The 13,805-nt window shown below is 43.9% G+C and overlaps 2 protein-coding genes across 13 annotated transcripts in view; both read right to left on the bottom strand.

The window, feature by feature from the left end:
- The window catches only part of ATG7 (autophagy related 7), a 262,622-nt gene extending 261,807 nt beyond the window's left edge, over positions 1 to 815 (bottom strand). For all 4 annotated transcript variants that reach the window (XM_063114002.1, XM_063114001.1, XM_063114004.1 and 1 more), the window contains exon 1: positions 740 to 815. The gene's annotated coding sequence lies outside the window, so the exon portion shown is untranslated. The remainder of the gene's footprint in view (positions 1 to 739) is intronic.
- Positions 816 to 6,515: 5,700 nt separating this feature from the next.
- Positions 6,516 to 13,805, bottom strand: part of HRH1 (histamine receptor H1) — a 107,361-nt gene continuing 100,071 nt past the window's right edge. For all 9 annotated transcript variants that reach the window (XM_063114461.1, XM_063114457.1, XM_063114462.1 and 6 more), the window contains one exon: positions 6,516 to 9,569. In XM_063114461.1, the coding sequence (XP_062970531.1) occupies positions 8,071 to 9,534 (1,464 nt within the window). In that variant the 5' untranslated portion in view covers positions 9,535 to 9,569 and the 3' untranslated portion in view covers positions 6,516 to 8,070. The remainder of the gene's footprint in view (positions 9,570 to 13,805) is intronic.

The following is a 13,805-nucleotide window of genomic DNA, read 5'->3' as shown; positions in this document are numbered from 1 at the left end:
GGTTACAGGTGCACAGGGTTTTAAAAAAATTGAATTAGTTGTCAATATTTTTTTATTGTATTAGTCGCCAGTGTTAAAAAATGAGGTGATTTGGTTTCATTTCTCCAATATAATATATGTTGGTGCTGTTCTTATACAACTCAATTCAGTAAAAATAAAAGTTTGACTCTTTCTGACAAAGAAATTTTCTTACACTGACATTTACCTTACCTGATCCTTATTAAGCATTAGTTTGTAACCGCTGGACTAAACCAAGGAATAGAGAAACTTAGCTCAGCAAAGACCTTAGAGTAAACTTACTTTAACCTCTTCACTTAACAAATGACATATTATCACTCCCATTTTACAGATGAGGGAAGACAGGCTCAGAAAGGGGAGGAACGTGCCAGAGTCACACAGCAAGTCCGGGCAAAGCCCAAGTGTCCTATTTCCCGTGTTCCAACACCGGGAGCACTCCTTGCCAGAGAACAAGAGGGACTGACTTAGGAAATTATCAGGAGCTTTCTAGTCAGAAGACCCCGGACTGAACCAGTGCGAGGGGATGTGGCTGGAGAGAAAGCACGACAGCCGGAGTCGGTAACTCCCACGAGGTGGGAGGACGACTCAGAGGCGGACGGAGGAGGATCCTGAAACCCGCTATGACCTTCGCCCTCACCGCGGAACTTGCCCCTTGTCTCCAGGCCTCCAAAACAGACCCTGCAAGACCCCACCACTCCCTCACCAGCCGCGGTCCACTTACCGCCGCTCAACTTCCGGCAACCACAGCGTCGTCCACAGCGCGCGCCCCGATGACGCAGCGTGGCCCCGCCCCCGCCTGCCGGGAGAGAGTGGCGCGCGTGCGCACAGGAGCCTGGGCCAACCCGGGAAAATGCGCCCCTAGCACCGGCCTCAGTGGGAGGAACTCGAGTCGTGGGGGGGCGGGGCCTCAGGAGGTGCGCGAGGGGCCGAGAGCGATCGAGAAACTTTCTCCTGTATTAGATGCGGGAACGGGTGTAGGCCCATCAGGCTTTTAAAAAAGTGCTCCACGTTCTTTCTTGTGATTTCAGTGGATGACAGGAATTATCATCATTGCCATTTTCCGGGAGAGGCGGAGTCAAACGTAGCACAGGGATCATTAGGGAGACAGGTGCGGAGAGACAGGAGGTGAGAATTTTAGTAGGTAAAGGCCAGTGAGAGTCGACAATGACCCACCTGCGCTTTCGAAACCAGCCGTCAGTAGCGGTTCGATTATTCTCGTAGCTCCTTGCCGTCAGTGGGAGGATAAAGCTATTCATTCTAAATTATTTGCCGAGTACATACTATGTACGAAGTACTGGGCAGGTGTTGAAGATGCGACAGTGAATGTGATAAATTTCTTAATCTGGCCTATAGGGTCTTTCTCAAAGTGACTATGATATAGCTGTATGGACTCATAATAACAAGAGCAATGACTACTATTTACTGATTATTTACCATGGTTTCAGGGTTTCACATCTCTAATCCTCACAAGGGTCCTGCAAGGTAGATGTTATATTATGATCCCTATTTTACATATGAAAGAACAGAGGCTAGGAAAAATGAAGTGGCTTCCTGAAAGTTAAAGGGCTTTGGGGCCGGGACTGTGATGGAAGTCTGTTTGACTCTGTCAAATAAGAAAACAAATCCAGACTTAGTAACTTTACTAGAAAGAATTATGGCAAGGGGTGAAAGAGGGAGGGGAGGAACTATGCAAAAGCGAGACTACTCTGACCAAAAGATCCACTCGTTTCTCAAGGGGTGAGTAAAGACTGCTAGAAACTGGATATGCAAAAGTGGGATTAAAGGGTGACTTGATCTGATAGCAGATCAGAGAATGTTTTACTTTGAGGGCCAGCCTATTCTCAGAAGGGGTTGTATGTTGGGTCAGGCTGAGAGTGGGTCAAAATTAAGGAACCTGGGGAAAGGAAAGAAGCTTAACCAAACTACGGTTAACAGCATTTTTTCCGGTTGGTCAGTGGAGACAAGCTGTTCAGCTAATCATTTGTGAGGCAAAGAATGGGAATTCAGAAGGACTGTGTCTGGCCTTACCACAGGTAAACAAGAGAGGCATCCATGAATCTAAGTCACGTGGGAATGGGTGTTTCTTTGCAATAAACAGTTTCCAGAGCACAAAACAATGGAAGGATTTCCTAACCATCACTGTTTTCCAAGAAACACAGGGCCCCAGGGAAAATTCAACATTGCCAACTGTTTTGACTATATCAGGCTCATCTCCTGCCACCGCCCCTCGGACTGCATGCTTGGGTCAGACTAAACTGATTCCAGTTTTCTAAGCACATTCTGCTCTTTTATATCTCTATCTCTGCAGTGCCCTTACACTTTCTCTACTTATGTAACCCTTTCTCAGGTAACCCAGTCTTCATAACCCAGTTGAAATATGGGTGGATCTTAGACAAAATATTGGTGGAAAAAAAAGAGTACATATTGTGAAACTTTTCAGAATCAAAATGGAGTCACTTGTGTTTAAAATAAATAAATAAATAAATAAAACCTGACAAATAGAGCCAGGAAAGGCCATGAAGGGAGGGTTTTCATGCACAAATGCCTGACAGCAAGAACTATCACAAAGGACTCTACAAAGCCACAGCCTTGCAGAGAGGCCATCACAACCTTACACAAAAAATACTTCTGTGACAACATCTGCCCAGCAACTGCCTGTCCACCCTTGAACTGGCATTACCCTTGTTATTGTTATTACCTTGTTATTATCCTCTAGCCAAGGATAATTATCTAAAAACAATTATGTAATCCTCCTTGTTTTTCCTTTAAAGCCCTTTGTTTTCCTTTACCTCCCTGAATTAGCACATAGTTTACTATGGCACACGCATTCCCATTGCAATGTTCTATTCCTGATTAAAGTCATTATTCTTTTGGAGAGCATCTCTCTGTTATTTAGGTTCACACTATTGTATGTTTCTACTTATATAAAGTTCTAAAATCATCAAAACTAATCAGAAGTAATAGAAGTCAGATCAGTGGTCGAGTGGTTGCCTGGGGTAAAGAGGGGGCTCTGCGAAGGTGCATGAGGAGCTTTCTGGGGTGATGGAAATGACCTACAGCCTGACCAAGGTAGGGATGACATGTGTGTACACGTTTATCAAACTTTCTGAACTCTACATTTAAAAGGTACATTTTATTGTATGTATTGAATTTAATGAACTTGACTTAAAAACAAACAGTAGGGTCACTCACCTCTAGGCTTTACTCTATTAAGCACATATATGAACCTGGGTTGAAGTTAGTTTTTTATATGTTTGTCTCCCCTGCTAGGCTTTGAAATCTTATAATAAACAGCTTTTGGAGTTTTTGCCCAGCTCACAATGATTCCTGCTTCTCTGGGAACTATTGACCCTCCTGCCATGTTTGCACCACATGTGCCACCCCCAGCTCCCCACCCTCCCCCAGGGTTGATTGGAGCAGAAGTGAACACAGGACAATTCTTTACTCTGAGTTTTGGACTTTTGAACTGATGCTCATAGACAGTAAGAGTAAGAATAGTTCGTATAGATCAATGGCAATATTCTAGAGGAAATTTCCTCAAAGTCTTACTTGTTGAGGTTCCTGTGGCTGACTTGCTCAAGCCCTTCCCCTGCAAGGTCATGGAAATCATCACTGGATTCCATAAAAACATCCCATGCTATGGTTTAAATGTTTGTCTCCTCCAAAACCCATGTTGAAATGTAATTGCCATTGTGACAGTATCACAGGAGGTGGAACAGTATCACAGGAAGTGTTTATGAGGCAGAGCCCTCATGAATGGACTAACGCCATTATCGTGGGAGTGGGTTCATTATTCCAGGAGTGGGTTCACTCCCTCTTGCTCTCTCTTTGCACTTCCACCATGCAATGTCTTCTGCCAGGCTATCTATCACACATCAAGAAGGCCCTCACCAGACACCAGCACCTTGATATCAGACTTCCCAGCTACTAAAACTGCGAGCCAATAAATTTTTGTTCACTGTAAATTACCCAGTCTGTAGTATTCTGTTATAGCAACACAAAATAGACTAAGACACCCCAATAATCATTCACAAAGTTGATTTCTGTCACTTGCAATCCTGAAGTAGCTCTGCAGGATTGAAGCCATGTCGGTTTGTCTTGGACCACCAACTGTCTCCTAATGGCCTAAGAAGTGCTCAAAAAATTTTTGTTAAATTAACAGATGAGGTATGGGCATCCAAAACAGATGTGAAGACCAGAGCAAATGTTAGCAGGAAGTTAGGCTCAGAGCAAAAGAACTGTTCCTGCTGCCGGGATGGGGTAGGCAGACTGTCGGGACACCATGACCATGGAGGATTAAGAAAAATGCAGACCCAGGAGCCACCGAAATGCTGAGAATGTTGTCAGACACAGCAGGGCAACAAGGCCCTGTGACACTTATTCAAGACCACAGTGATTTAGGTCAAGCCAGCTTCATCACTTGTCTTGCAGGTCAATTGAGAAGAGTACATGCTTCTCACAATGGGAACCATGTGCCACACCAATCTAGGCTTTGAAAGCCTGAGAAATTGTGGAAAGACAGATATTGGTGAATTAGATCTTAACAGCATCGTTTCTTTACAGCACTGAGAGTGCCTAACAGCCAAGAGAGCTCCAGCAACTTGTTCATCCTGTGATAAGAGTCTTAAATCTACTTCCTGGGAGTCCATGCAGTGTCCATCTTCAAAAGAGAGACCAGCAGTTTTCTGCAAGCCAAGTAGCCAAATGATGAACTCATCAAATGGCCAATTCGCAGACTCATGGATTTTCTGAATGAACAGTTTGCTAACATTACCAGCTTATAAGGTTTACAGCAATTTCTATTGGATGGAATGGATTCATAAGCTTTCAAAGATTTATGTGACACTGTAGTTGACTGGTTTTCATTTTGTCTTCAGAGAAGCATTTTAAGGAATTTTCTACTTATCAAAAGCTAAAGATGGTTTATTTTTCCTTTGAATATATTGAACTTCTGAATACATTAATGAAGAATATTTCTGAATGCAGAATTTTCTTGAGCGTAATAATATAATGACACTCATTCTACTGTCTTTCTGTCCCCTACTCTCTGCTTCTCTTTTTCTGTCTCCCATCCTATGCCTGTTCCTCCCTTTGTCTCCCCTACTCCCAATGGCTCCATCTCTCTGCTCTTAGTCTCCACCTATCTGCCCCTTAGTCTCTCCCCTTCTCTGCCCTTCTGTATCCTCCTCTTCTGCACATCTCTCTCCCTGTGTCCTTTTTCTGCCCCGTCAGGTCCCCCATCTCTTCCCCTTAGTCCCTCCTCTCTGATGCTGTCTCTCCCTCACTCTCCCTAGTCTCCTTTTATTTCTTTTATTTCCCTTATTTTCCCCTCAGTTTCTTCAACTCTATTTCTCTTCTCTGTCCCTACATCCCCTCTCAACCTGCTCCTGTCTCTCCTGTCTGCAGTAGCAGTGAGCTGGGGGCAAAGGCAGATGGAATATTCCTCAGTATACTGCTATGAAGAAAAATTAAATCAGTTACTATAGCTTCATAACAATTGTAGAAAACCATTCTTAAAAACAGCATCCAATAGAAATTGTTGTAAACCTTCTAAATAGCTACAAAGAAGCCAATGTTTGGCAAATTGGTAAACCTGGCAAATTGGTCATTAGATGAATTAGCTTGAAGCTAATCAGCCTCAAACCCAGGAAAAGGTTCTGCAAGTTTCTTATCTGCAATCAAAATCTCTATATTTTAGTATTTAGGGCAGAAAGCCTGGCTTCATCTGGATTTCATGCAAGCCAGCAGCTACTGATTCCTTCCTAATGGGCTGGGGCTGAGTTATCCATGCACCATAGTCCGTTGCCTTTCATAAATTCAAAGATTAATTTGATCATTCAGACAGGAGTAGGAAATGTAGGTTGAAAAGTAAAGGAAAGGAAGTGCAAAGGAAGCATATTCTACAATCAGACCTCTCTGTGCTTCAGTTTGCCTGTTTGTAAAAACAAGGAGATCTCCCTCCTGAAGTTGTTGTAAAGGTTATACTAGATGACAGCAAAGCCAAAGCGTGGCACATGGCATATGCTCGGTATGTTTTAAAAATAAATGAGTGCCTAGATGCTGTGTACCAGACACTGTGCAAGCACTGTAGACACTACATACAATAATGCATGGGCCTCGTTCCTTAGGCTCTGACAATTTATATTTATCAACCAGTACTTGTTCCTGTCAGACTCAAATCCAGGTCTCTTTGACCCAAAGTCAAGCTCATAACCACGTCTTTCCACTAGTTGCCTCAATTGTTCGTCAACATAAATAATGGGCATTTAGCCACTTATCTGTGTGGAGTGGTCTTTTGCAGTGTTCTTCAGTCCTGCAGGACCTTGGGGACCAACTCTCTCACAGGTCTCTTGCAGAGGTCTTCTGGAAAGACACCAGCTGCAGCTTCTGAAACCAGGACAAAAGTCTCCTAAACTCCCCCAGTTTTGAGTAAGAAGAACTTCTAGGCATCCAAAGCAGAGTGAAAATGAAGCTTTTTTATAAAAAGTGAGTCATTTTCTAAAGACCATTCACAAATGTGACCACAAACTGAAGAGAAACCCTATGTTAAATTTTGTAACATTTGACAATACATTTCAACACATTTTCTCAATCCAAGAGACTTGGAAAGGTAGAAATAAATAAATCACATAATGGTGTGGTTTTTTACATCATATTTTAGGTAGGCAAAAATACCTCATTTTAACAGATCATGCAAAGAGACAAAATATCAGCTGGTACAGGCACTCCCATTTGCTACACATATTATAGTTTAGCATTGAGTTTTAAAGTATAAATCACAACCAGATTGCAACATAAACACCAAGTAAAATTGTATGTTCCTATGCTTTTGCTAGTTTTTACTTAACAGGTATAACTTTATAAGAACAAGATGACTTTTTGACAAACAAGAGAACTCACGGATAAAAATGCACACTGTCCCTTCAAAGGGTCACCTTCTATCATCACAGATGTGTTCCATGTCAGCTGTTCTTCTGCTCAACATATTACTTTGAGAGCTGCCAACACTCTCGGGAATAGTGTGTGTGTGTGTGTGTGTGTGTGTGTGTGTGTGTGTGTGTGTACGTGCACGTTTGTGTGCACACTTAATAGGACACATTTTTGTCTTTTGGAGAAAATATGTTACAATGAGCTATAACCCCACAAGGTTTTCATTCTAACTTTCTCTCATAACTAGCTGTGTGACCTTGGATACTTCATTTCACCCTGCTTCACCTCAGTTTGCTCCTCTGCAAACTGGAGCCAGTAACACCATCCTCCCATTGTGGGATGTCATGGGGCTTAAATGAGATAAACCTGGTACTACCCTCAAAAAAATATGACTTTCTTTCTCCTCTATCCTTTTTAAAATGTGTACACGCTGCCATTCAAAAATATTTCTTTTCTCTTTATTTTGAGGGATGTTTTGCCACCAATTTTTAACAGCCGAAAGGAATTTGGGGTTGAGAATGATGGATGTGCAAACTGCATAATTTCCTATCAACTCTAAAACATGCATGAGTGACAAATAATAAGACAGGATTTTCAAGGTGGTTCAGACACTAGTCCCAGAGAAAGCTGCAAAAGACACTCAGAAGAGAGGTGTTCTGAGAAGTGGCAGCCACAGTGGAATAGTGTCATGTCTCTCAAGGTGACCCCTGGAAGGGGCAGCATCTATCTGCATGTATAAGGTCTCAGCACAATCATACAGCTCCATTCCAGGAAGGCTCAAGAGTTCTATTTAATTCTCCAGTGGAACTCCGTCCCTTCAATTTGAGTCTGAAAGCTTGAATTACAAGAGTCTTAAGGTTCCCACATTTCCAGGGGGGCAGTAGAGCTCCACCTGGGTCTGCTTCTCTTGCAAATATTCTGTTTTCTACTCACAGTTCAATCTCTCTGCTGACCATCTGCTGTTCTTCCAATGGTGCCTACGAACTTTCCACACTATGCAGCCCATGAGACTGTGGTTTTGACTCCAGCAAGCCCAGGTGCCTGGCAACATGCAGGCCTTCACCCTCCATTTCCCTCTCGGACCTCATAAGTGTCGCTCTGCTGCATCCCTCGGAGGCTCTCTTAGGGGCGAATGTGCAGAATTTTCCTGAATGTCTTCTTGAAGTTCTCGTTGCACAAGGGGTAGATGAGGGGGTTCAGCGTGGAGTTGATGTAGCCCAGCCAGATAGTGAACATGTGCACACGCTCATGGCAACAGCTCTTGCAGAAGGCACTGACCATGAAGAAAATGAAGTAAGGAATCCAGCAAAGGATGAAGGCTGCCATGATAAAACCCAATTGTTTGGCAGCCTTCCATTCACGGTTCATGTGCAACCCAGACATGTACTGTCTCGAATGTGAGCGCAGCCTCTTCCAAGTGAACTTGATGTAATCCAGGCCTGTGTTAGACCCGCTTCTCATTTTGCCTTTGTCTGGTGCTGGCTCTGTGGCATTGTCCGAGTCTGTCCGGGAGAAGGACTGGCTATCCTCTAGTATCTGATCCTCTGCTACCTTACTGTCCCCTCGCATGTGCAGACTCTGCTCATCGGTCTTGAGATGGCTCTGGCTCTGGTCAACGCCTTCGTAGCCCCTGCTACTCCCCTCCACCACAGTCCGCACCTGCACAATATCAAGTGGGAAGCGGTGGAGTTTGGCCACTTCTTCATCCTCCTCTTGGATGAAGAAAACTGGGGGTTTCATCTCCTGGGAGTCTTGGGATGGTGGCTTCAGGACAGGTCCACCAGCAGCATCTTTTGGCTTCCTTTTCAGGACCTCCCAGGGAGACCCCTTCCCTGGTTTCTTGGCATCTGCCTTGGGATTCTCTGGCCTCCGCTTAATTTCTGAGAAGGAAGGGAGGGATCCATTCATGAGCTGCCGGTGCTGGCAGTGTTGCCGTACAGCCTTGTAGATCCTAGCATAGAACCAGAGCATGAGAACGGTGGGAAGGTAGAAGTTGATGATGGCAGTCATAACCTTGAACCAGGTGACATCGTAGAAGTCTGTCTCGCACTTGCCCTCCCGGTGCCCCGAGGTCTGTGGTATGAAGTGGTGCCAGCCTAGAATGGGAATAATCCACAGAAAGGAGAGAAACCAGGCCCCCAAGATGGTGACTGATGCTCGGGTCTTGGTACGATACTTCAGGTACCTGAGGGGCTGCTGGACAGAGCGGTAGCGGTCAATGCACAAGATGAAGACACTGAAAATGGACGCTGTGCTGGCCACATAATCCATGGAAAGCCAAAAGAGGCAAAGAGGCTGGCCCAAGGACCACTTGGCCATGAGGAGGTAGAGGATGTTCATGGGCATGACCACAGCCCCCACGATCAGGTCTGCCACCGAGAGGCTGATGATGTACAGGTTCCCCACAGTGTGCAGCTTGCGCTCCCGCCACACAGCATACAGCACCAGCAGGTTGAGCCCCACTGTGACCAAGGAGATAGTGCTCAGGACCACCGCCAGGGGTGTCAGCTGGGGGCTGGCCAAGGTGGTCTTGTTCGTCTCACACATCTTGTCTTCTAAGACGTAGGAGGAATTGGGAAGGGTCATTGGCACAAGAGCAGCCTCCAGGTATGACTCACTGCCTGGGGGAAAGGATACAAGGATTAAGGTCAGAGATTTGCTCATCAGTAGAGTCACTGAGTAGAATCATGTCTGTCAAAGTGGAGGTGTATGCTGTGGTAGACACTGCTAGTTACCTACCCAACAGCCGTATCCTCTTCTTCCTATATTTGTTCATTCGATGACTATTTGTTGAATTTCTGGCATAGTTCTAAGCATTGGGGATACAGCAGTGAATAAAACAAACAAAAATCGCTGCCGTCATGGAGCTTACATTCTAGTGAGAGAGCTGAGCACAAACGAGGCAGGTAAATAGTTTGTAGAGGTCTCATTTTGCACATGTTATAGAATGGCAGCATGCATCCTGATGGTCTAAGCTGAATATGACAATCTAGTTCCTCTTTGCCAGTGGCTGGTTTAGGAGTGGCTATGAGACACACTGTGGCCAAGGAAGTATAAGGGGACAACCAGAGGCAGAGGTGGGGTTGTAGGAAGGTTCTTCCTCTAACAAATGAGTAAAACGGGGAAAAGCGTCCTTTCCCACTCGCCCCTCCCTCCTGGCAGGAAGTCAGGAAGTGACGTTTGGGGCCATGGTAGTCATCCTGGGGCTATCAGGGAATGCCAGAAAAATGCCATCCCTGAGCCCTCTTATCTGTATGCTGCTGAACCAACCCTGGAATCTTCTTCCTCCAGACTTGCTATCATGGGAAATAATTAAATGTCTTCTTTGTTTATGTCACTGTTGTGGGAGTTTTTACTTGCAGCTAATAGCATCCCTAACTAATATGGGAGGTGACAAGGGGATGAACCAGAGGAACATAAAGCAGGAAATAAATCTAGCATATTTTCTTAGAAGAACGGTTCTCAAATAAGAAAGGGTTATGTTTTTTGAAAAAAAAAATCATTATTTTACTTTTATATTTGAAACGCAAAATTTTGTTTTTATTACATGAACTATGATGATATATAACAAAACCTTTGCTAGTGAGGCTTATAGAGAACAGATTGACTCCTCTGTTATTGGTGATCTTCGATTGGAGTGGGAGGTGGAAGTAGGTATTAAAACTTCTGGAAGAGGTTGTTAGATTTTTGTATTCATTGAAAAGTGGTGTGAGGGGGAAAGGAGAAGGGAGAGGTTGGTTAAGGGATACAAAATTACAGCTAGATAGGAGGAATGAGTTCTAGTGTTCCGTAGCACTGTAGGGTTACCATAGTCAACAATAATTCATTTTCAAATAGAAGAGAGGATTTTGAATGCTACTAACACAAAGAAAAGATAAAGATTTGAAGTGATGAATATGCTATCTACCCTGATTTGACCATCGCACACTGCATGTATGTATCAAAATATCACACTGTACCCTGTACCATGTGTACAATTATGTGTCAATTAAAAAAATTAATTTAATTTTAAAAAGTGGTATGAGTTTAAAGAAAACTGAGAAACACTAACAGAGAATATACATTTCTCTTGACAATTTAGCAAAAGCAAATTATTTTTCCAGATAAATTCTTGACAGCTAAATTCATATAATTTTTTAAGATAAAAATCAAGACCCCAAGGCATTTGATCCTCGTGGAAGGAACTTTGTGAGATACATTGTTGAACAAGCGCCCTTTGAGTAGCGCTGATTTTTTCCCCAGCTCTGCCGCTCATTGTCTGAGTCATCTCTCAGCCTCCGTTCTCTCACGTGTTAAATACGTGAGGTGGGGTAGACCACCTCTAAAGACGGTTCCAGGTCTCCTTTTTAGAGCCTCCCCTGAGGTATATTTTAATGTTCTTCCCCATCCTCTCACGTCTCTGAGAGTGCCTCCTCTGACTTCTTTAATAGCATCACTTTCTCTTCTTGCTACCCAGAGCTCTGCCCTTTGCTCCTGTCACTCTATGCTATAGCCTCAGGGACCTCATCCACTCATCCCTGTACACCTCAGCCACCACCTCCTGAAGACAACCCCCAAGGCTACAGCTGCAGCCTGTATCCTTCTCCATTCCTACAGCCAAGAGCCAATAACTTGCAGCTTCATCATCAGCTCCAAATCCTTTGGACTTGGTCACATCCACCTCCACAAGGAAGGAAGAAGGCTAAAGAAACATTGCCTCAGAAACTGTTACTTCTTACTGTTTTAGGAAAGCAGGAAGTAGCTCCCTAAAACACTCCCATAGCTTGGCATTGTCAAGGTAGTGCTAACCACCCCCCTCCGCCAAAGGTGTCTCACTTCTCTCATTTGCCTGGCACACAGAGGGAAGATTGATTTTTTTTATTGTGTATATACTATTTATCATATAAAAAATTATATTTGACCAGAAAATCTGTTTTTATATAAAAATCTCAATTTTTCCCTTTTGATTAAAAAAGAAAAGTTATGACTGCATTGAGATCACTGAACTAAAAATTAGTATAGCATATTAAGTGTTTAGGGGTGAAATCTAGTGATGTCTGCAACTTATTTTGAAATGAATCAAAAAAGTTGGATAGATGGTTAGAAAGATGAATAAATACATGATAAAGCAAAAAGAATGAAATGTTAATATATAATCTAGGTGGTGGGTATATGGCGTTCACTATACAATGCTTTCAACTTTTCTATTTCATTAACAATTTTCATAATAAAATGTTGGGAGAAATTAATGTAGCATAAGTTTATCTTCCTCACCTATTACCATACGCTCAATTCTTTGTCACATTTTCTTCTTTGCAGCTTGGATGTGTTATTTCGTGTAAAGGCAAATGCAAAACATCAATAGATGTCTGTTACACAAATGAATAAATGAATGAAAGACAGGGTGCTATGAAGTATCTCAGCTCAGAACATACTCATTCAATAAATATTCACAGGTGAAAAGTTTCTTTTCAGCCCAGTGACCTGATTCAGGAGCAGGAAAATCCACTTTTGTCCTCAAAAGCCATAGGACTCTGGGGAGAGATTCTTGGAAAGGCAACTGTGGCACCCATGCTACATAAAGGAATGTTGGGAAGAATTCCAAAGAAGGAAGAGAAGCTTTAGGGACCAGTGTGACCCAGGCACTGAGCCTGGAAAAGGCCAGCCACACAGAGAGAGCAGCCAGAAGTACAGCAGGAGGGCCCCGGGAAAGCTGATTTTTCTCCTTCTTCATGTCCTACTTAGGACAAGCTACCTAATTGGCAGGGCCCATGCAAAATGAAAAATTTTAAATGATCAAGAATTTCAAGACGGCAACAGCTGAGCACCCAAATAGGCACAGGGCCCTTCTGAGCACAGGGTCCCCTGGGACTGCATGGGTCATACACCCAGGAAGCCGGCTTTGATCTTTCTGCCTCTCACCTCATCTCTGAGCAGCCTCTAGTCAGCAAAAGTAACATAAGGCACTTTTCCCTCCCTCAGAGATCTGCATTTTGAAAAACAGGTCCATGAATGGTTTTCCCTGTATAAATTCCAAAGAAGCATCAGACACTCTGGCAAAGAGTGTGGGAGATATCTGACGACAGAAATCCTCATTTCACCCCACCCACCCCACACAGCAGAGCCCAGATGGATCTGTGGTGCCTCTTTGAGGCTGATGCTAAGCCTACAGAAATAGTGCTGCAAGAGGGTGTGCTATGGTCAGAGAGAACAAGAGCTGGATGATGCACTCAGGACAAGGGCGTTTGAGAAGGAAGGTGGCTACTGCAGGTCCTCTACAACACAACACTGTGTCCTTAGAGAAGCAGCAATGGGATGAGACTGCAGGCAGAATCCCGTATTCTTGCCTGGGCTCTGCCACGTGATGGGCTGTGTGGTGCTGGAGTAAACAGTCTGGGGCTCCAATTCCTCATCAGGTAAGGGAAACAGTAATGTCTCTCTCCCTGCTCTGCTGGGAGGATCAGTTGGGACAGTGAAGTGGGAAAGTTCTGCAAACTCCGAGGTGATGATGACTCGGTAAAAAGCAGAAATGGACCCTTTTTCTCTAAGAGGCTTGGGTGTGCAGGCAAACCATCATTTTTAAATTAAGGAAGGGACTCCATCCCAAAACCATTAGCCGGGGTGGGGCCTTTTAAGAGAGTGATTACAAATAGTCTCACCCAATCAGATTCATGTGCTAGCAAATAAAGGCAGTCAACGTTCCTTCCCCATCCTGGAACATCAACCGGGGCAGCAGAGAGAGTAAGGAGCCAAGCCCAGGCTGGTGCTTCCCAAATATCATTTATTAGATGCCCACCACAAGCCCATGAGGGAGATCTGATGACCTCTAAGGCAGAGAGGATGAAATGGTAAGGCAGAACCTTCTCAAAATAGCGATA

The sequence above is a fragment of the Cynocephalus volans genome, chromosome 11 (assembly GCF_027409185.1).
Source record: "Cynocephalus volans isolate mCynVol1 chromosome 11, mCynVol1.pri, whole genome shotgun sequence".
Taxonomy (NCBI): domain Eukaryota; kingdom Metazoa; phylum Chordata; class Mammalia; order Dermoptera; family Cynocephalidae; genus Cynocephalus; species Cynocephalus volans.
This window is presented reverse-complemented; position numbering and strand designations above follow the sequence as displayed.